At 38.9% G+C, this 22,785-nt stretch overlaps 1 protein-coding gene across 1 annotated transcript in view; it reads left to right on the forward strand.

Annotated features, from left to right (window-relative positions):
* Positions 1–2,534: 2,534 nt before the first annotated feature.
* Positions 2,535–22,785, forward strand: part of NTRK3 (neurotrophic receptor tyrosine kinase 3) — a 650,206-nt gene continuing 629,955 nt past the window's right edge. The window contains exons 1-2 of the mRNA XM_066592818.1: positions 2,535–2,650; positions 3,456–4,050. Of these exons, the coding sequence (XP_066448915.1) occupies positions 3,815–4,050 (236 nt within the window). The 5' untranslated portion in view covers positions 2,535–2,650; positions 3,456–3,814. The remainder of the gene's footprint in view (positions 2,651–3,455; positions 4,051–22,785) is intronic.

Genomic DNA, 22,785 nt, shown 5'->3' on the forward strand with positions numbered 1-22,785 from the left:
TCAAAAGATGCACCAAATTTATTAAATTTTGCACATTTGCACATTTTAACTCCAGTGCACTTCGGATTAGGACTGGAAACACCAATTTTAATAATTTCCCCCAGTGTGTTTGGAATTTTCAGATATTCTGCTATGTCTATTCATTATTTAATGATATGTGCTTATTAGTAATTGTGAGAAAGATGGCTTTCTTGACATTTACTTAAAATTGTGCTATTCAGCTTTGTCATAGGAGCTGAGCAACGCTAATCATAAAAGTGCGGGATCACGGACAAGCATCCAATGTACCACATTGACTATAATTAGGTTTGTCGGGTTTTCCGACATAGTAGATTAGAGTTGTGCCTGGCGTGGACCACAGAGGAATAACTGGTGATAGATTTATGTCCTTTAGGCCTACCTCACACGGGAGACAAAATTGCGCGATTTTCTGGCAATTCGACAATGCTACAAATTGCATGTATGTGAAGCCCATGCTTTCCTTTGGGTTCCTTTACAGTTGCAATGTTTTGTAGCATGCAACATTGCGAGTCCAAAACCTCGCTGGTTGTAGCACACGACAAGCAAAGTTTTATGGCCCATGTTTCCTTTTTGAGCCTTCCTCTCTGTTGCATCACATCACAAGAAAACAGTTTTTTTGTGTGGTGCAATGCAAGTTTGACAGCAGGAAATCCTACTGTCAAAGCCATAACCTCAGCCCTTGCTGCAGGGAAAGAAAAAAAAAAGTATACATCACCTTAGAAGCGCTGTTCCGCACCGCTGCAGCTTCTTCCTGGGGCATGGCACTTTTCTTCTTTATCTTTTCTGGCCTGGGATTGAAAAATCCCTGCCTCCTGGAAGTGCTGGCGCTGATTGGCTGATGCTTAGCCAATCAGAGCCAGCACTCGATGAATAGCTGTGGTTGGTTTATTGAGTGCTGGCTCTGATTGGCTAAGCATCAGCCAATCAGAAGTAGTGCTTCCAGGAGGCGGGGACTTTTCAATCACCGGCCAGAAGAGATGAAGAAGAACAGTTACAGGGACCTGGAGGAAGCTGCGGCAGCACCGGACAGCGCTCCTAGGTGATGTATACTTTTGTTTTCATTTTTCCCTGCAGCTAGGGCTTATTTTCGAGGTACGACTTACATTTCAAGTCACCTCCCACCCCCCGAACATCCTTGTACATGGTGCTACAAAGTTGGGCGACTTAGTAGCCCCCGTGTCAACTTTGCAGTGCTACAAAGTTGCAGTATCGTCGTGAGAAAACGCATTGAAATAGCACGGAGCAGCAATGCGATATCGCTTTGATTTTCTCACAGCGATGCCGTGTCGCCTATGTAAAGGAGGCCTTATTCTGTAAAAACTTCACTATATGTTTAGAGTCTGGACTACACTGTACCTCAGGTGAATAAACTAATACAGTTAGCTCTCACATTCTTTGTTATATAGTTATTGCAAATGCTCCACCTCCCAGCAGGTTCTTAAACTCTTGCATTAACACTTATACACACCCAATAGCTCAATAAAAGCGCACAATTGTTGTCTGTACTAACTGCATAAAATGCAAGTATCTTAGCACACATTTTGATCAAAGCATGTGGACCCATCTGCCACATCTAAACGACCCTTATTGGACAAGTACCTAGCTCTAAAATACATTTGTATGCGGTTAGTATAAACAACAGTTCTGCAATTTCTTCAGCTATTGAATGGGTATGAGTGCTAAGGCATGTGTTTCTGTTACTGTCATTGTTGCAGCCATGCCTTATGCGCACTTTCACATTTAATTCATTTGTCGGAAGTGCCCACTTTTGTTTTTCATAGGGATTGCATCGGTGAAGGATGACTGCCCTCACTTTTATCTTGCACTCCATTCACCCATCTGTCCCTGGTAGGTAATGAAAGTATATGCCCAGCTTTCCCATTCATCTGGAGTCTTTTTTATTGTTTAGAGAGAGGTATTTTCAGAGTAGGTACCAGTCCAATAAGGTTCAACGACAAATTTTCTCATGCCGCCTGGGATTTTGGACCAGATCTGTAGCGAACCTTCACCCTCCAATGCAGATGCGAACAAAGCCTACAATAATGTTTAATGTTTAGAATAACTACATTCTAACATAAACATTAAATATTTATGGACACTAATTTATGACAAAATGTATCGATGACATGATTATTTAGTTACATGTTAACAGATGCTGCATATCTAGAAGAGCACATCATGCTTTCATCTCCATTCTCTTCTTGTATGAATGCTGTACATGTTCTGTACATTATATATAATGTGTGCAATTTCTCCACTGAATGGTGCAGTATTGGTAGGGACACAATGCAGGCTGTAGAGGGGGAATTCCACAAGTGTGTATGAAGTAGGAGATTAGGATAAAGGGGATTTTTTTTTTTTCATGCTGTCCTCCTTTTCATCATACTGCATAGAGAATTAGTTTGGTGTGTGAGTGTGTGTGTGTCTGCCACTCTCCTCCCTCTGCCTCTCTCCCTCGCTCTCTCTCCTCATCCTGATCACACAGCTTTGATTCTCTGGCTCTCAGTAAACAGCTGAGACTCCCACCTTTTTTTTCTCCCTTTCCTTTGGACAAGAGACAGCAGTTCGTGTTTGGAGCTACAATCTGCAGGGTCTGAGAGTGGCGTGCACCTGTATCCCCCATTAGCAGGTCCATCTTGTATTATCATTGTGTGTATCTTTGTTTGTCTGTCTATTCTTGTGTGTGTCTTTGCCTCTAGCAAAAGAATCAGAACATTTTATTTTAGCAGCATCTGAGGGAGCATTGATGAAGGACACAGCAAATTAAGCATTGCTAGGATCTACTTAGGGTGCTGTGCTTGCCAAAAATGCATCATGCATCTTAATTTGCTTCCTCCAGTTCATTGCAACATGCTGTAGGCTCTCACAGCCCCTGTTGCCTTTCCTTCTCTTTCTATTTTTTTTTTCCATGATACTTGAATCATTTTGGACATTTGCTGCAGATCTGGATGTATCGGATTAATAGGACTTGAGCAACATCATGTCCCATCCTCAGTTCCCACGCAGCCTCATCCACTCTACGCAAAAATAATCGCCGTATTTTTTTTTTTTTCTTAGCATTTGATTTTGAAAAGCAGAAAATTAGAAAATTTCCATGTCTCTCTCTTCCCTGTGTATCCCATCTTCATTACGGAAATGCAAGCGAGGTAATGATATCCAATGATGAAAATAGCATCTTGAACTTTTTTTGCTGTGCAGCCCTGACTGTGCTCTGCAGAATCCAGGGATGAGGCAGGGAACATCCTGAATGAATGTGTCTCCAGCGGAGAAAACTGTCGTTTTTTATAGTGGAGGTGTAGTGTATTTGTCTCTTTTTTTTGCATACATCAGGTTACAAATGGTGCTGTTTGATCTCTGATCTTGTATGTGTATCACTCCCTTTCCCTGATTCCCTCTCCCCACACCCCACCTCCTCTCTTTCTGTTTTTTTGCAGGTGTGACAGTTTGAAATCTGCCCAGTAGGTGGGACTTGGTGACTTTAGCACCCGTTTTTTCTGTCTCCCCCATCTTCTATTGCATTCCTCAGAAGTCTTGTAGATCTCCTGGAAAAAAAAAAAATAAACCAACAATCTGGAATCAACAAGACAGCAGCAGCAGCATCAGGCACTATGCATCTCTGTGGGCTGAAGGCAGTGTGCTTCTAAGCCATTCCAGGATGACTTTAGCTGCAAGAGGATTTTGCATCTGATTGCTTATCAAGAGAAAAGGCTGAGATATCTCCTCATCTTGGTTTCCTTCCCCTTTTTTACCCCCTCCCCCCCCCCCTTTTTGGGGTTGAAAACATCTGTCTGAAATGGATGTGTCTACGTGCCCTACAAAGTGCAGTTTTTGGAGGATTTTCTTACTATGGAGCATTTTGCTGGACTATATGGGTTCGGTGGTGGCTTGCCCTGTTAATTGTGTGTGCACCAAAATTGAAATTCTCTGCAACAAAGTGGACAATGGGAACATATTCCCCCTCTTGGAAATGCAGGAATCAAGTAATGCAACCTTAAACATCACTGACCTCTCCAAGAACATAATTTCAATGTAAGTCTTACATTCCAACCTAAAATCGAAATGTGCCATTTGCTCTATGATGGCAGTGATTGTATTGTGTCTTGTATCCAGCACCAGGTTCATAAGCTTGTCTTAATGATCCATGTCATCAACTTATCGTCTAATTGCTACGCTGTGGTTTTTATATACTATGCACAAATAATCTTCCACAAATACAGCGATTTGCTTGTTGCTTAACTAGAATGGACGTAATCTGGTTTTATTGCATGGAGCCATGGGAATACTGGGCATGATAATAACTCTTATTATGTTCCATGGGAAAACACAGATATTCTATTTCTTTCTGCTCGCTGGTAGCTCTGTGTTGGGCTGGTTCTTGCTTGGTTTGGAACTGTGATAGATTCTGTATTCTAAAGTGGTCTCTATTGTAGCTGTAGTGGCTTGTTGGAAAATAACAGCACAGAATGAGTATGCGGTAACTGCTTTACTAGGAGATGAATCAGGTTGTTATCAACTTATATTGCCCATGTTGTAGAACATAAATCCGGTTCGAGTCACATAGCCAGCTTTATGGTCAGTGCATCAGTGCATTGGATTCGTCATGGATTGGAATGATAATGTGCATAAAGTGCATCTTGAGATTTGCTTTAATTCATTTAAATAAAGACATGGACACCCAAGACAGACAGGACGTGCCTCTTTTTCAGAACCACCCTATCCACAGCTAGTGAGGTTTTGTCATAGCTGAATTGGTGGCAATACACTGTTCAGCAGAACCCATCTTAATGGGTTCTTTTTTTTTTAGTATTTTGCTGGAATCAACCGGGCAATGCAGTTCCAAACTTATATACCAATGCAAAATAATTAAATTTCCCATACAGCCATAGAAAAAAAGCTCTTGAAACTTGCAGTTTTGCACCCTTTATTCAATGCAAATAATGGAGAAAAAAATGAAGGACAGGTTGATAATGATGCAGATAGTCTTCTCCTTTGTTCCTGTTTATACTGTTGCATATGGTAGAGTGGCAAAGAATTAACTCATCTGATGCTGCTAGAGGGCCCTGTGGGCACTGAAGAGTTCACTGCCTTTGTGTTTAAGCCATTCTATGTCATCCATAGCATACTATAGCCAACATTCATGGAATGGCAGATTTTGCAACAAAATTGAAATGCCAGCTCTTGAGTTTGTCATAGAAATGGTGTTGTAATAATGTACTGCATAATGGTGGTAAACTTCCGTAAGAGCAAAATGTTCTATCTGTCAACTGGTGCTGTCATTACATAGTGCATGGAAATGCAGTAACTAACGATGTTTTCGATAAGAATGATTAGTGCATTTTTCACCCACTGACAGCAGCACAGTTGAAAATGTTCCCATGTTCAACCCCCCCATTTCATGACCCCCCAGTTGCTAGACAATTCTTGCATTAAAGCCCTTTCTGGTTGGAGGAAGGTTTGCTGAATGTGTTGTCGTCAGGATTTTTTTTTTTTCTTCACACCATGCATTTGTGAAAGAGCCATGGAGATTTGCTTCCCCACCCTCTCATTTATAACACAGCACAGTGTTTAAATATTCAGCTCAGCAACTAGATCAAACACCACCGATAATCCTTAGAATGGGAAGGTGTCATGGAAGTATGTGGATATAGCATGGGAAAAAAAAGAAATACAAGTTCACTGTGCAGACGTGAAATAAAGCTGTATTCATGCCCGCCTTGACTCATCCTGGCTCTACAGTATATGGCCCTCGGTTGTTTTTCATGCCATCCAAGTTCATTTGTCAGCTGTTGCTTCTTCTGCTTCCAAATTCTGATAAACTGCATTTTAAGTCCTTTATTTCTCTGTGAGTATTGCAGGTTGCTTGATTGTGTGCTAGCAAATGGTTGCACACCTCTCTACTCGGGGTCTATAAATTTGCCATTCCTTCTAAGCATCACATTTAGGTCCATTTGGGCTCTGCAAGACTATTTGTTTCATTTGGCACTCGAGATATTGTGAACAAGATTGCAGAGTGAGAGATGGGAAACATGGACTAGATGACATGAAGCCAGAAATACTGTGCTTGTTTCAATGAATTCGGGAATGAGATAGAAAATAAACTTTGAGTTTTGAGCCGAATGTGGTTTTGTCTATAAAAACACATTTAGTAGAGGCAATAAAGCAATGAAGCAAAACAGTCATTTGCTTTAGTTGGTTGTAAATGTATCTTGTAACGTAAAGGTGGTGGTTCTTTGTAGAACCAGGTTATAATGACTAAACTCATGAGGGACAAGAACATGGCTGGCCAAGTCCCAACAAGTGGCTGATATGTGAGAAATACTATTAAAGAGATGCTTTGGCCAATGGAAACCCAAGTTATTCATTCTTGCTCTTGTTAAATACTATTTTAATGCCAAAAGAACAACTCTGGTAATGATGACGATGGTGGTTGATGATGAGGATGATGTTTATGATGTTTTTATAGCGCTGTTTTAGTTTTGTGATTCTTAAGTCTGCCGAAAGGCCTCAACACTTACTGTACTCATGTGAACAACTCTTAATCATTACTCAAAACTAAGGATACAAGTTTTTTTTTATGGTCATAGGCTTACATAAACCATATTCAGCGGTCAAATAGATAATTTTGGACAATTGCTTTGATGAAATCGTAGTGTAGCCCTAACCAACAATTTATGATTTCATAGAATATTAGAAAGTATGATAGTTATTGGTGCAAGCCTTGCCTACTACATCCCCACCCTGCAGTAGATTGTAACTCCACCCATGCGATGAACCACATTTGATCGATGCAGGGCGTTGTCCCTTTGTGGTCATTGTTGTCTACCCAACCTTTGGTTTTCATGCGGCAAAAAGGCGAAACCCATGTTTAGTGCATATTTTTTTGATATTCCTAGTTCTAAATTTTGGAACATATTGTGTCATTGGGGTGTATAATACCGTGCACTCAACTATAGTAGTAAAAATGCAAACTATACTTCGCTACATATTAACTTTTTCTACCATACAGGATATTTTCTGCCATGTGGGAACGTCCTTTGTGAGGTTTCCAAACTTTTGTTGAATGTCAAATGTCCTGGAAACAATACTTACCAATGAGCGTAATACGGTAGTAAAGCCAAGGGAGTCTACAGTCTTTGTGTCACAAGTCCCAAGTGTTTGTATGTAGTTACATGAGTGATTTACATGGAAGAAGATTGGCTGAGAAAGCCTACTGTAAAATAGAAAATCCACCAAGTGTGAGGGATCTATCATCTACTTATAAGTAATATTCTTTTTCGCCCCACAGAAAACATGGTAAGATAAGTTATGTGTAGGCAAGTGTTAAAAAGCTAGTAGGACTATTGGAGATTTGGTGGGTCTTGGTAAATTAATCTTTCTTTTAATCAAATTTGGAATGGTGTGAAGATAATTTGCCCTTGTAAACCATCATAGGATCTTGTGGTAACTCGAAAGACCAGTGTAAAACTTGTTTTATGGTAACTTGCCAATGAGCTAATAGTTTCTTGGTTCAATGGCAGAACTGAAATGTTGAAAATTTAAAATCCAATCACGAGTGGCATTCCTAGATTGAAAGAACAACACATGATCGAATGGGAGGATTTATTGTTGGCTTCTGTCCAATCTTTGGCCAGGAATATCCTGCCGAATTCAGTCTACACTGTGTGTTATCGCTATTTGAATGTAATACAATGATCACTTGTTTTATGCAGAAGGTGGTACTGCTGTAAATTAGGAGGACTCTCATGAATGCTGATTCTATTCTCCAGAAAAGAAGGATTCATCAGTGTGCATGGATAGAAAATGCAATAGAGAGAAAGAGACTGATTTCAGTTAAGTAGCAATCCAATAGGTTCAACCAGTCAAATTGGCCACAAATGAAAACCCTGTTACCAGTGAATATGTCAAGAAATTACCAGAACATTACATGTTCTTTAGGAACCATATATTTATTTGATTTACATGGGCCCCAGCTGAGCCCCATACTGGAACATGACAAATAATATCTATTCTGATTACTGATTTGTGATCCCAGCGACTCACCTAATAACTTCACTTAATATTTCTCACTTTAATTAACATTGCTTCGTGTGTTTATATGGCACACGGCAAATTATGTCATTTATGACAGTACGATTTTAGATTTTCATGAACAATGTGCAATAATTCACAGAAAACAATTCTAAAACTCTACCGACCCCCTAATTCCTATATCTCAAATATCCTTGAATGAAGCAAGAGTCTGGTTACCTAAATGTAGCATAGTATGCTAGGCTGAAAAAAGTTCAGCCTGTATCCACCCCCTATGTTGATCCAGAGGAGGGCAAAAAATTCCTTCCCGACTCCATAATGGCCATCAGAATAATTCCTGGATCAACGCTCATTAACAACCCTTCTGACTATTTAATGTCTATATCCTGTAATGTCACACATAGGCTTAACCAGTGTATTTACAGTTTATATAGGATACTTTAACAGTAGCCCTTGCATTAGTGATGTCTGAAGCCCAACATAAAACTACTGCAGTTCTATGAGATAATGTCAAATATGGCAGCCATTATAACAGTCATATATTTTATATTACTTATTTATATAGCACAAATATACATATTCCATGGTGCTCCTGGTCCCCTTTGAGGCTCACAATCTAAAATGACCTATTAGTATATTTTTTGAGTGTGGGAGAAAACCCAAATGCAAACAGAGAGAATATACAAACTCTGTGCAGATATTGCCCTTGTTTAGATTTCAACCCAGGAGCTCAGCTCTGCAAGTCAACAATGCTAACCAGTGAACGACTAAATATCTGCATCCTCCTCCTCCTCAATAAATGTAGGAATTATATAAATAAAGGTGATTATTATGAATAAGGAACCCACGCAAAGACAGTGAGAATGAGTCCCGTGCGGCACAGAGTGCTAAGGCAGCAGAAAAGCAATTCTAAGCTCTCGCTCACGACCTGAAGGTTGCAAGTTCAATTCCATTATGGTTCAGGTAGCCGGCTCAAAATTGACTCAGCCTTCCATTCTTCTGAGATGGGGGGTATTAAATAAATTACTAAAAAGCGCTGCGGAATAAGTTGCCGCTATACAAATAACAAGAATGCACAAACTCCATTCCTTTGAACACTGGACTCAATACTGCCATCCACCTATGCTAACCATTGAGCCACCTTTGTATAGAACACGCCTAACAAGTTCATTATAAGCTTTACTTAAGTTCCAGTTGGACTGCTCTGCTGAAATGCGACATAACATTTCTAAAATCATAACACATGTATGGAATCCTTTGCTCATGAAGAGTGTTTATAAATTCAATTTTACAAAGTCCTCAGTTAATTAGTGTTCTAGTGCCTGCTGCATTGTTTCCTGTATAAACGCAAGGAGAATAACAACAGATACATTTAACGAGATGTGTGAAGTCAGAGCATTTAATTTCAGACAGACAAACTGAGGCCAGGGTCACAGTCATTATGAGTCCTGAAAACACTGTGTATAATCAACACAGAGGAAAGTCATGTAGAAAGTATGTATTGTTAAATGGTGAAACACGTTGAGGTATAAAGTAGTGTTAGCTGGAGAGGTTTGGTATGTACAGTGTATGTCAAACACATGCAAGTTGGTATGTTGGAAAACGTTGACTCTTAGGTGATTTTTCTCTGCCAATGATATCGATAAGGAAATGGTGGATAGATGAATGTAGTGTGAAACTAAAGTATGTAGAGGAAGTCCACACATACACGGAAAAACATGCAAACTTCATAAGATGCTGTCCTTGGTCAATAGAAATGTAAACTTTTACAAAAAGTATTCTTCATGAACCTAGATATTAAAAATACTCTTCTGATTGTCAAGTGTTTGACTAAAATAGTGTACCAAAAAATGTTGGTTGTGACTGGCAATACAATACTCTTCAATAGAGATGAGCAAACTTACTCGGCCACACCCCTTTTTCGCCCGAGTGCCGCGATTTTCGAGTACTTCCGTATTCGGGTGAAAAGATTCGGGGGGCGCCGTGGGTGAGTGGGGGGAGAGGGAGAGAGAGAGGGCTCCCCCCTGTTCCCCGCTGCTACCCCCCGCTTTGCCACACCTCCCCCCGCCCCCCCCAGCGCCCCCGAATCTTTTCACCCGAGTACGGAAGTACTCGAAAATCGCGGTGCTCGATCGAGTATATTCGCTCATCTCTACTCTTCAATAATGTGGTCAATACCTCTAGTGATAAACATATCATATATGTATAGCCTCACTGTTCATGTATATCATGCATATATATCATATTTTTGCCAGTAAATGTATACTTTACTGGTACAGTAAAATAAAGTTAGATAGATGAGAGAGACCCACAACAGACTGAAAGGTGGGGTACACACTCTGTGTCAGTAAGAGGTGGGTAACTTGGGGCTTCCATTCTACTAGTAGAACAATAAACGTAAAAATGTCTTAATAATTTAAATTTTCTATATTACCTAATTTGTTTTACCCGTCTTGGTATAAGCTATAATTACTATATCTTCTAAGCATTGAAATGTTTGTTCTACTCTTATTGGTTCCCTACTATAGGAACATCGGTAAATATCTGTGAGAAGCGAAAGTGACCGATATTGATAAAATCAGAGATAAAGTGGTTGAGAACTTTGATAAATAGATTCCTATATCTCACACTGTAGCAGTGGTTGGTCTAGATTAAAGTATTGAGTGTTTTGTAATTAGTATTGATAGGCTGTAATTTACTTTTTACACGATGCCGATAGCATATTGTAGAGGCTATTGGAAGTTACTTACGGCAAAGGATTGCGTGCATGCTCGGAAACCGTTATGTAGAATCCTTTTATTGTAGCCCAATACTTTAAAGGTCAAGTCACATTTCATTCAAGCAGTTGTGTAGGGTTTAAGACATATCTTTAGATCTCCTTATCTATTGGTTGGCATGGCTTGTTGATCTGTATAACGAAACACTACTTATCTACATCCCATAACTTAATTTACATGTTGGGTGTCTATAGTCTGTCACATCATTAATGTTACCAACCTGTGGAACCCACTTTTACCTATCGGCTAAAGGGCAGAAGCTTATTGATACTGTGCACCAACTTTGCCCATGTTACAGGTACAATACTAATACAAATACTTTATGTAGTTCAAGTTTTCTGTCCTTATTATTCAATACAACTAGATCCAGTTGCTTTCAAGTTGTTTGTAAGAGCAGCCAAAAGCTAATTTGTAATGCCAGTGCGATTGTGGACAATCTCCAAGTGTCACACTTCACTTGCCAATGCCTTCGCCATCACTAATGGGTCGGTTCTCCACAGTACATGAACATTTTTTTTTTTACCCACTGTTGCTTTTATGTCTGGGACGTATTACAGAAAAATAGTTTCTTCACTCCAATACATCTTCCCGCCATCCTATCACTTTATTAGTCTTCTTTATGGGTCATGATTTCCAAGATCATCGTTAATCTTTGAGACAGCTCTTATCATCGCTTTCATTCACATCTCAGTTTCTAAGTATTGAGCTGGCTCTATTTGCAGCAAGTGATTCTGAAATATGACTTACTAAGTCACAGGTTTACCATAGCAGATTGATACATGCTGCATTTCTTTTCATTTTCTAAATGTATTTAACCACTGATGTAGTTGAACATAGTGGAGAAGTACAACTTGTGTTAAATACTTATTAATACATTCTGGTAAATGATACCATATTAGGTTTCTTTTTAGTTTTCAAGTGAATAGACTTGGAATTGGCTGATGTTCGAAAAATAAAAGTTTTCACTACTTTACGGTTAGCCCACCTTCTGTGTTGGGAATTACAGGTCTGCATGAACCTTATAAAGAATATTAAATAGTGTTCTACTATTAAACTTTTATATTTTGGATTATAATATGTATATTTAAGCAAAATGCAGTATCAAAATCATATTCAAGGGGAGTATAGAGTAAAATATCATTTTTTAATTTTTTTTTTCTTTCCATACAGAGAGCTTTTGAATGTTGCCTGCTATTGCAATTTAGGTCAGTGTTTGCATCAAGAAGAAAGAAATCATTTATTGTTGATTGATCCTTTGTCTACTAATTAACCCAACGAAAAGCATATATGTTCATCCAAGCGTTATGGCATATGTTGCAAAATGGAAGGATATCTTTGATCATTTAAAGAAAGACTATATGCATATAACACAGATTACAATAAACGAGCAATAGAACCCAGTGTACAAAAAAATACAACCGGCTCTAGAAAAATGATGTTGGTCATTTCTTACATTTTCACGAAGCAAGGAAATGCAAAATGCAGAAGGGCAAGAGAAAACAGATGTTTATTCTTCTGTTGTTGAAGACAGGCTGAAGTCTAGGGAAGCACGAGTGAACAAAGATTGTAGCGGAGGAGTGGATGGGGAAAAGGGATATGGAGTAGAGGACTCTCCCGATGATGATGAAAAGGGGGTTGCGTTGTGCCCCTTTCTTTAGGGCATGTTTCAATGCTGTGGAATTGGCAGCAGACAATACATATCAATTTAAAGTACCAGCAGCAGAGTTGACAACCTGAATTTTTTTTCCTAGTCAACATATCTAGAAATCACGGACAGACAACACATTGGAAAACCATATTGAATGATAAAGATTATGAGCAATACATACCTATAGATCAGATTCTGATATGAACTCATTACCAGCATTTACTGTAAACTGTAAAATGATGACAATTCCAATCATAATGACGTTCTCAAGTCCAACAGCCTCAAAAAATTCTTGAACACATCTAATATTTTTTACAGACAGTGGAAAAAATCCCCTATTTTTACGGAATTTGCGGATGGTTGGCAACCTTGACCAGCAGTGTGATTTCAAGAAATCTTATTCCCCCGTTGCAGAAAAAAATCATCAGTCTAAATTGACCTAAGGTGTGAATTTTTGATCCATAGCATGTCAATTTATGCTGTAGATTTTCAGTGTGGATTTCAGCTCTTCCGATGAAAAGCTCAAATCTGTGTCAAAATTAGTATCAAAAGCCGAGCTAAAATCTGCGTGTTACATGATGCGGATTTTGATAGGGATTTTCTTCTGCCAAGGATTTTCGTTGCAGGCTTTACCTCTTCAAATAATGGGGTGAAATCCGGTTAAAAATCTTCACTCAAATCCGCCTATTACATTTGGATTTGACATGGATTTTCTTAAGTGGATCATCACTAATACACATTGCCTTTTCGATATAAGGATGAGGTATATTATAACATTTCATTATTTGAAAATTGCTATCACCAATGATGGAATTGTAGTAAATTTTTAGAAGGACTACCTGATTCCATGTTTTTTTTGTTGATGGCTATTTATTAATATATTTCAACTCACAGTAGAATATTTTATCATTTATTACTATGAGTGAAAATAAGACTAATCTGCTGCAAACTATGATAATCCATACACATAGAATATAGAATAATGATCATGTGATTGCTAGAGTTAACTTTTTGTTTGAATGGCTAACCATAATATCAGTTTTGTTGATATACCGTATATATATCATTCCTACTTTGTTTTCCCAGACACTATCTTTGCTAATGGTATGTGTGCTAGTCATTATGGCTCTCTGCTATTATAATCCACAAAGCATAAGCTTCAATCATAACTCTATACTCAGCTATATGCCAGGTGCATGTATAAAGAACCTGCTTTTGGATTTTAAGAAATGGGTGATTGTATTTAATGGGTGGTTTTGGATGTCAGTTGGACACTTATTGCAGATCACAAAATTACATAGTGTTTTTCTGTCTCATTCTCTTATTGTGATGATTGTCAGCAATGCCTTTATCCATGATTGAGAAATAGATAAAGAACGGAAGGCTAGAATTTCACAAATGCAAATGTAATTAGAAATTTTTGTCATAACCTTGAAAACGAGACTGCACAAATTGCATTCATTCATTTTTTTTGTCAAGAATGGTGGTAAAAACCATTTTGTTGGTATGATAAGCCTAGCTAGCATCTTGAATAGGTAATCAATTGTGTCCAGATGGTAGACGTCCGGAGTCCAAAGAAAATGCCTGCAACACCCATTAGATTAAATTATACATGTTTAATACTATTAATTTCCATTCCCTCTGCTCCTCTTTAATGGGAACTTTATAGAAAAACTTACAACTCATTACAATCCTTTTAGTATCACACACATTACCATTGTATATAGCTGTGCACATGACAATGGAAAATATCTAATAAATCGTTACTTAGGGCTCGGTCAGATGAGCGTGGTTTACACGCTGTTAAGCAACGTGTAAACCACGCTCCTGACATGCAGTGAATTCTGTGTGTAAACAGGCTGCCCCTAGATCCGCGGTGTGGACATTCTAAAATATCTTTTAGGCCATTTTAAACTAATTAATTAGAGGAAGTGTCCCAGATTTGGAGTCCTATCTATATGGCAGTACATTGGGTTTGATCTAAATCAGATGATGCACTCAAACGCCTATTCCATGTCATTGCTAAACAAGGATAAACAGCAGTGCAGTGTATATGCATAATCTCTCATTAAGTACACTACATACTGTAGAAACTATGCAGCACAACCAAGTTTAATTAAACCCTTTCTTGTGAAGCATATCATGGGATGCAGTGCATATAAGATAATTAGCCAGTTTCTGTCACTTGATTATTGTAAATGGGAGTCAAATTAGTGCAGTATAATTCCTGTTAAATCTACAATGCTGACAGTGTGGATTCTCTGGAAACATGATACTCACTACATACAACTTCTATAGTTTTAGCGTGTCATTCAGGTAAGTTTCATATGGGCGACGCAATATCACTGCTAGAAAATTGCAGTGATATTGTATCAATAGTCTGCGCAATATTGCTGCGGTTTCTCACCGCAATATCGTGATGTTGTGTTACTGCGAAGTTGTACATGGTGCTACAAAGTAACGCGACTTTGTAGCACTTTTTGCTGAGATTTTTGGGGCGGCTGGGAGGGGGGGGGGTGTCTTTAAATATAAGCCTTACCCTGAAAATAAGCCCTAGCTGCAGAAAAAAAAATACACCACCTAAGAAGCACTGTCAGTTCCTCCGCATCTTCTCTCAGGTCCCTGGCATTTGTCTTCAGGCATCTCTACCTGGTTAGGGATTTGAAAACTCCCGCCTCCAGGAAGCGCTGCCTCTGGTTGGCTATCAAACTCGGCGGCTCTACCAATCAGAGGCAGTGCTCAATGAACCAATCAAAGCCATTCTATGAATGGCTGTGATTCGTTCATCACAGCCATTCAATGAGCCAATCAGAGGCAGCTTTCCTGGAGGCGGGGATTTTCAAATCTCCGACCAGGAAGAGATGCCTGAAGACAAGTACTGGGACCTGAGAGAAGACACGACGGAGCTGACAGTGCTTCTTAGGTGATGTATTTGCTTTTTGTTTTTTTTTTCTGAAACTAGGGCTTATTTTAGGGCTTTTACAGTAGGGTTTCCTACTGTAAAAGTTGAATCGCACCACATGAAAACCGCATTTTCGTGTGATGAAACACATAGGAAGGGTTTATATGGAAACATGTGCTACAAAATATCACAAATCGCCGTAATATTTAGCAATCCGCGATTTTTTTTCTCACAATGTCGCAGGATCCACTGATCTTCTGTGGATGGGTTATCAATAGTAATGTCTCAGACAGCCTCTTTATTTCTTCTGTAGTGGCTCTGCAGATAAATTGAACACTTGCTGCAGGGTTTCACCGCATCTTACAGATGATCACTATCTAAAGTTGACCAACCATTAAAAAACAGCTTGTTCCCCCTTACTACTGTACAACTATTATTGATCTATTGTGCTAAATTGGTATACTCTAAAACAGGAAGTGCAGTCATTAATAAGGATACACAAAAATGTAAAAATAACTATTTTTTTGTGTAGCGTCATAGATACATTTGGCTATATTTGACGTTGCTCACCACTGGTCAACGTACATCCATACAATACAGTTCTGTAACCGGTACATACTAACTTAAACTGTGACACAATCCTGAGTCTATGATATGCTCTTGGTTTGAAAATGTCTTTAATTTACTTTTTTATTCTATTTTATGATGTCTGGTTCAGAACTGTGTCTGTACAAGATTCATGTTTGTCCTGTAACCAAACATGTCAGTGAAGAATATCTCTCTTTTCTTAAACTTCAATATACATAATTGATATCGAGAGAATGACATCTACAGTATCAAGACAGATAGCTGTAAGGGGAATAAAGTAATGGAGTCAGATCCGAATAAATATCTTAGTGACTTTTGAAATCAGATGATGATGTTGTGTAGTCAAGTAGGTGCTATTGGCACTAAGTATGACATTGTGATCCCACAGGAGTCTTAGAAATGTAGTATCAAAGAAGTAGTATAAATGCATGTTCCATCTAAACTAGGTGCCCTAGAAATATAGTAGAAGATTTATGCTCTTAAAGGCTAAATGTCATGTGTATCACCTGCAAATTTTTAGAACTCGTGTTTTTTGGTATGAGCAATGCTTTATAGTTTGCCAGAAATGCCAAAATGTAACTTCTCAACACATTCTAGTATGCAAAGTAATATAATCTACCATAGTATATGAAATCATAGTGTTGAAACTATTAGATTGATGGTATCCAATCTGTTATATGACCTATGAGCTAGATGAGAAACTCAGAGGTATGCGGCTATGACCTTCATGGAGACAATATTTACTCACCTCAGTAACCTTCCCATCACATCATAGGCTTAAATCACAATATGTTGCTTGAAATAATGTTTAAAAATGCTATAGAACCTTTCTATTGGATTTCAGTTGTACGTTTCCAAAATAATACAACATAATGCAACATGCTGCGCTATTTAATCTGGGATCTCATACTAGATCTGCGCCAGAGATCCCAAGCAGAGCCCCCAGTATTGATGGGAACAGAACCATTGTTACCTGGATGACTTTTATCTCTGCTTCATATGAGTATAGTTATGATCGGAAGACCCTAGTCCTGCATTATTAATTGCTAAAGCTAAAGATCTGTCATGCCGCGGCTCCGTCTATTCTAATAGGTTGCTTAGTACAAGCACAAGGCCATAACAAGCTCACCAGGTTATCAGTGAATGGAGAGGTGATTTACATTACAGCAAACAGAATGATAGCCAAACTGCCAGTGAGAAAATATATATTCTGGCTATTTCTGAGCATGCATCGAAGTAAAGGGGGTCTGAAGTGTGGGGGTGTGTGGACGGGGGTGGGGACACTCAATTTAACAACATTTAACATTAAAAAGTACACCAAAATGTTAATTTAAAAAGGTTTTCTGGGTAATAAAAATTGACAATCTATCCTGGGAAGCCAGCCAATCAGCTGTTTGCTATGTTGCTGTATGGAGCAAGCAACAGATAACTCTTTATTTAGTTTAATGGCCCGGCATGGTATAGCGGGCATAGCTTCCATTCACTTCAATAGGAGTTGTGCCTACAATAATGCCACGTCAGGGCACTGCACAATATATATGCTTCCTTCTCAGTACAGAGTGATAGCTGGCTCAGCAAACAGCGGTTCGGACAGGGTCCCCAGGCATACTTCTGCTGATCAGCTATTGATGACCTATCTTGTGGAAAGGTCATCAATTTTAAAGGAGTTTCCAGGAAAATACTATTAATGACTTATGCTCAGGATAGTTCAGTAGTTGTTCACCAGTGATTCGTCAATTGGGATCCTTGGCAATCAGCTGGTCGCCCATGCCCACTGTCACTGCAGCGGAGCTGGACATCGTCATCGGGGTTGGTTGCAACCTGAAGGTTACGAGTTCAATCTCCACATGGTTCAGGTAGCCGGATTAAGGTTGACTCAGCCTTCGATCCTTTTGAGGTTCAAGTTTGTTGAGGGGTAAAAGATGACTGGGGAAGGCAATGGCAAACAACCAGACAAAAGCAGTCTGCCAAGAAAACGTTACCATGTGACGTCACGCAAAGAATCAGTCATGACTCGGGGCTTGCACCAGGGGACTTTAAGATCCCCTTTAAGGTCTGTAAAATGCTTTTAATCCTATTTTATGAAACATTTTATTACCAATATTGGTAATTATTCCAGAAATAGAATAGCCTCCACTATGATCACTATTGTGTGTATTCAATAAATAAAACATTCCTGTAATTCACTGATCTTTATGAGCAATTCGGAATTAGAAAATGTTCAAGAATCTCGAATTTTAAACAAGTTTGCCTTTTTTTTATACAAAACACATGAAGGAACCAAAATGATATTAGAGGGATTCTCTCGGCTTCAACATGCATTACACTCTGTATGCATCATGCTATAGAGCAGGAGGAGCCGAGCAATGGGATGAAACTGAAAGGAAGGAGACACAGATTAGATATTAGAAAAAAACTTTCTGACAGTGAGGGTGATCAATGTGTGGAACAGGTTACCATGGGAGGTGGTGAGTTCTCCTTCAATGGAAGTGTTCAAACAAAGGCTGGACAGACATCTGTCTGGGATAACTTAGTGCATCCTGCATTGAGCAGGGGGTTGGACCCGATGACCCTGGAGGTCCCTCGCAACTCTACTATTCTATGATTCTATTTTATATAGTTCTATGGGGAAAAATTCAGTGTAACTTGTGTTTTATTCAATTAAAGCTGAGTGGTCCAACGGGTTTGCCTATCAGTAACTGACAATTATTTCTGTACGTGCAGGCATACACAGATTGTTGGCAATCCCTGATAGGACCGCCCAATTGACCACTCAGATTTGAATGAGCAAAAGTTTAAATCCATAAATTACAAGTTCTACTGAATCTTTCCCCATAAAACTATATATCAATCTGCTCAGCTCCTCCTGCTCTATAACATCATGCCTGTGGTTTGTACAGCATGTTCAAGCTGATGGGTTCCCTTTAAGTGACAAAACAGAGCAGGTAATGGAAAAAAACGATACTTGAATGGATGGTAAAGGGCACAGCAAGAATTTTATCTTGGCAGAGTTTTATGGTGCAAGTGTTTGCCCTCGGAGTCAGAAGCTCTTGCTTGACATTTTGCAGAGTCATACGTTAAAACACAGAAATTAATGACATGATCTCAAATAATAAAGAGACTGTAAATAAGAGATATACAATGACTGCATAATTTATAACACTATCTCATAGATAATGGATTTGATAAAGATGCCGTTCGCAGCAGATATACGTCTTCCATACTGCTACATAATATTGCTGTTGGCATTGTGTTTAGCAATCCTAAAAATGCTTAGCTGGCACTAGATTTTGTAAAACACAACATCTCAGCATGTCCTGTCACTAAGGCTGAGATTTAAGATAAATATATACCAACCGTACGTACGGTTTTACTATTTTAAACACAATGTTGATTTATATACTTGCAGAAGTAGTTAATATACATAGAGCAATGATCGGTATTGTATGTATAAGAATATTAGAATTCTTCAAGGAGTTCTGTGACCAGAAAATAGCACAAGGCCATACAGAGGTAGCAAATGTTAACTTGACACTTAATATGTAGTCCTAAATAAATAGTTGCTGCAAGCGAACAAAATCCATTGAAAAAGCCAAGTTAAAGTTTGTCTTTAATGCCCTAATTGTCAATTTAAAATTGACCACATCTGTAGATTAGGAGTATTTATGCAGGTCAGGAAACTCCTAGGTAACTTCTACAAGCTTTCATAATTTATATTAAGAGGGGTTATTGCTGACCAGTATATGATATGTACCTTGCATTTATCCCCATTTTTCTCCTCTACGTGCTCTAGATCTAATTGTGAGTTTTCCCTGACTTCAGCTTCAGAGTGGGCAGAGACTAGCTGCTATGATGTCTCCCATATATAACACCCGGATGGAGATTCTGCTCTGTGTCTCTGTAGTGCACCCTCAGCACCAAGGAGGACATTATATAGTAATAATGAGCAGTATAGCTGTATAGGAGTGAGATAGAACAACACTTTCTAGAAGAAGTAGCAGTGCTCGTCTGTCTCTCTGCCTTTGCCTCTCTGCAACTGCTCCTTCTTCCTCTCCATTGATGTCTGTGGGTAGCAGCTCTAACCTGATCCTTTGGTGAAGTTGATAATTTATCTCATCTCTACCTTGCTGAAGATAGTAGCTGGGTGATCAATGCAGGAGGCAGGGAGGAGAAGAATTTGTTGATAAGTGGAGAAAGGACATTTTGAAGAAAAAAATCTTTGCTTGTACTTTTGATGTGCAAAGTTTGCTAAAATGATAGTGGCTCTTGAAGATATACAACTCAGCCGCTAAATACCTTCTTTTTTTTTTTTTTTTTTGTAAATCAGATTTTATTAAGATTTTTTAACAATACAAGGTTATGTCCCCTGACAGGGGGTAGATTTTCATTAGACAATAAACATAATATAATGCACATATTTGCGGATCTCCGATCGTCGGAAAGATGGACTGTTTTAGCAAGGAGATCTTCCCTTATGTCTAATCCTTATATATTAACTGTTGAATTAAACCTTTTGAAAAAGAGAAAAAGAGGGGGGGGGGGGGGGTATGTCCGAGGGGAAGGGAAGGAAAAGGAGGGGGAGGGGAGGAGGATATAGAAGCCGACGACATCTGTAAATACCTTCTTTTTGAAGACTAATGAGTAGATTTCTGTCCGGTCGAGACTAACGGAAATGAAATGCTTTCACTTTTTTTTGCTAAAAGTCTGCAGTAACTGACAGGTAAATTCAGCAGCTAACGTAGCAGATAATTAAAAGTAAATAAATAAATCGTGTTATTTGTATAGCGCCAACTTATTCCACAGTGTTTTTAGGTAATTTTATTTTTGACCCCCCTCCAAGCTGGGTACTCATTTTGCTGACCTGGGAAGGATTGAAAGCTGAGTTGACCTTGAGCCAGCAACCTGAACCATATGGGGATTGAACTCGCAACAACTGCTGATGGTCTCCTTTTAAAAAAAAAGGAACAACTGCACATGTCAATAAATCAGTGGGTAAGACAAGAAAAGGAACTTCCTACATAAGCCATGTGGATGTATGTGTCTTAAAGATAAGTAGTGTCTTTCTACTATAGAATGGTCCTTCTCTCTGTGTTCATCAGGTTCTTACATCAGAATGTGAAATACAATGTAATAGTGCAAAGACTAAAGTACAGTACAGAGTTATGTCTGATGATAGTCAAATAAGTCTAATATGGTCCAATCTTCTGAGTCTATTTACAGGTGTAACTTAAAGAGGTTGCTGAGCTGTAAACTGTTGTTAGCCTATTCTTAGGAGATGCTGTCAATAGTAGATTGATGGGGATCCGCTGCCTAGGACCCACACAAATGAGTTGTTCACCAGGCTGGCTTGCTTATGCACTGAGCTGATTTCTGCTGGAAATAGACAGCTACATCAATACTGCAGTCCCTGGCTTGGCATTGCAGGCCAAGTTTCTATTTACTTCAACTGAAACTTTGCGTGTAATACTAAACTTGGCCACTGCAATAGGAACAGAGCTGTCTGCTTCCTGCAGAAATCAGCTCAATGTAGAAGTGTTTTGACCTGTCAAAGAGCTGATCTGCAGGGGGTCTAGGGGGCAGAACCCAACTGATCTACTATTGATGGCCCATACTGCAGAGAGGACAAAAATAGTTTTCAACTGGACAACCCCTTTAAAGCCCGGCAGAGCACCCACCTACCTTGTTCCATTTATAATTCTGATGCTTTCTTATGTGTCAAAGAGTTCTTTGGACCCCTCCAGGCACAAGAGTCAGGATGCAACTGTTATAGCTATGTCATTGGGCCCATACATGTAAGAAGACAGGAGCAAATAAATCTTTAATATCATTTTGATTTATTAGCCACTAGCTATGTCTTCTTTATGAGCACTGTGGGGTGCAGAAGTGTTAAGGCAGCAGAAATACAGCCCTATGCTCTTGCTCACGACCTAAAGGTTGCAAGTTCAATCCCCGAATGGTTCAGGTAGCCGGATCAAGGTTGACTCAGCCTCCGATCCTTTCGAGGTTCAAGCCTGTAACTGGGGAACTGGGGAAGGCAATGGCAAACCACCCTGCAAAAACAGTCTGCCAAGACAACGTCACAATGTGACGTCAGTCATGACTCGGTGCTTGCACCAGGGGACTTTACCTATGCATTCTTTAAATAACAGCTACTTAGTTCAAAGCCAGATATATAATTCACTTTTTAGGTTTTTCTTTTTTTATGTATTTAAATACAGTTGATGTTTTGAAGTTACAATATCTTAGAAATATGAATGAATGGATGAATGGGGAGCGGGTGGGAATGGAAGTTTTGATTTTTCTCTACCGCCATGCTTTTTTTTTAAACTTGACCACCCCGAAATAATAGTGCCATTGTTCTGTTCACCACATGCAGTTTTGTGAATCTGTCCTTACACTATGTGTATGGCCATTTGTACAATAGGTCTTTTCTTCTTCTGAATGTAGTTCCTCATCCATTCTTGCTAAGTATGATGCAATGACCAAGAGTTATTGAATGTGAGTAGTTCAAGCATGTGTCTATGGTAAGAGGTCAGATTATGTTTGGTTGTACAGTGCCATATGTATATATGTGTGACCACAATGAAACAAATGATTGTTGTAGCTGTCAAATCCTGTAAGAGAAAGTTGTCCTTGAAATGAGATAGAAGCATGGGTGGTTTCTTTGAGAAAATCTCTTTACAGTGCATACTAAAAGAATTTATTAATACAATTAATCCCATTCATCTAGAATCTGATGCAACAGAATTCCTGCTTATCCATTACCAGAGTATAATGAAAAGTCGAGAAGGCAGAAAATCTCAAATTTCAATTTATATACC

Source organism: Eleutherodactylus coqui, chromosome 2, assembly GCF_035609145.1.
Source record: "Eleutherodactylus coqui strain aEleCoq1 chromosome 2, aEleCoq1.hap1, whole genome shotgun sequence".
Classification (NCBI taxonomy): domain Eukaryota; kingdom Metazoa; phylum Chordata; class Amphibia; order Anura; family Eleutherodactylidae; genus Eleutherodactylus; species Eleutherodactylus coqui.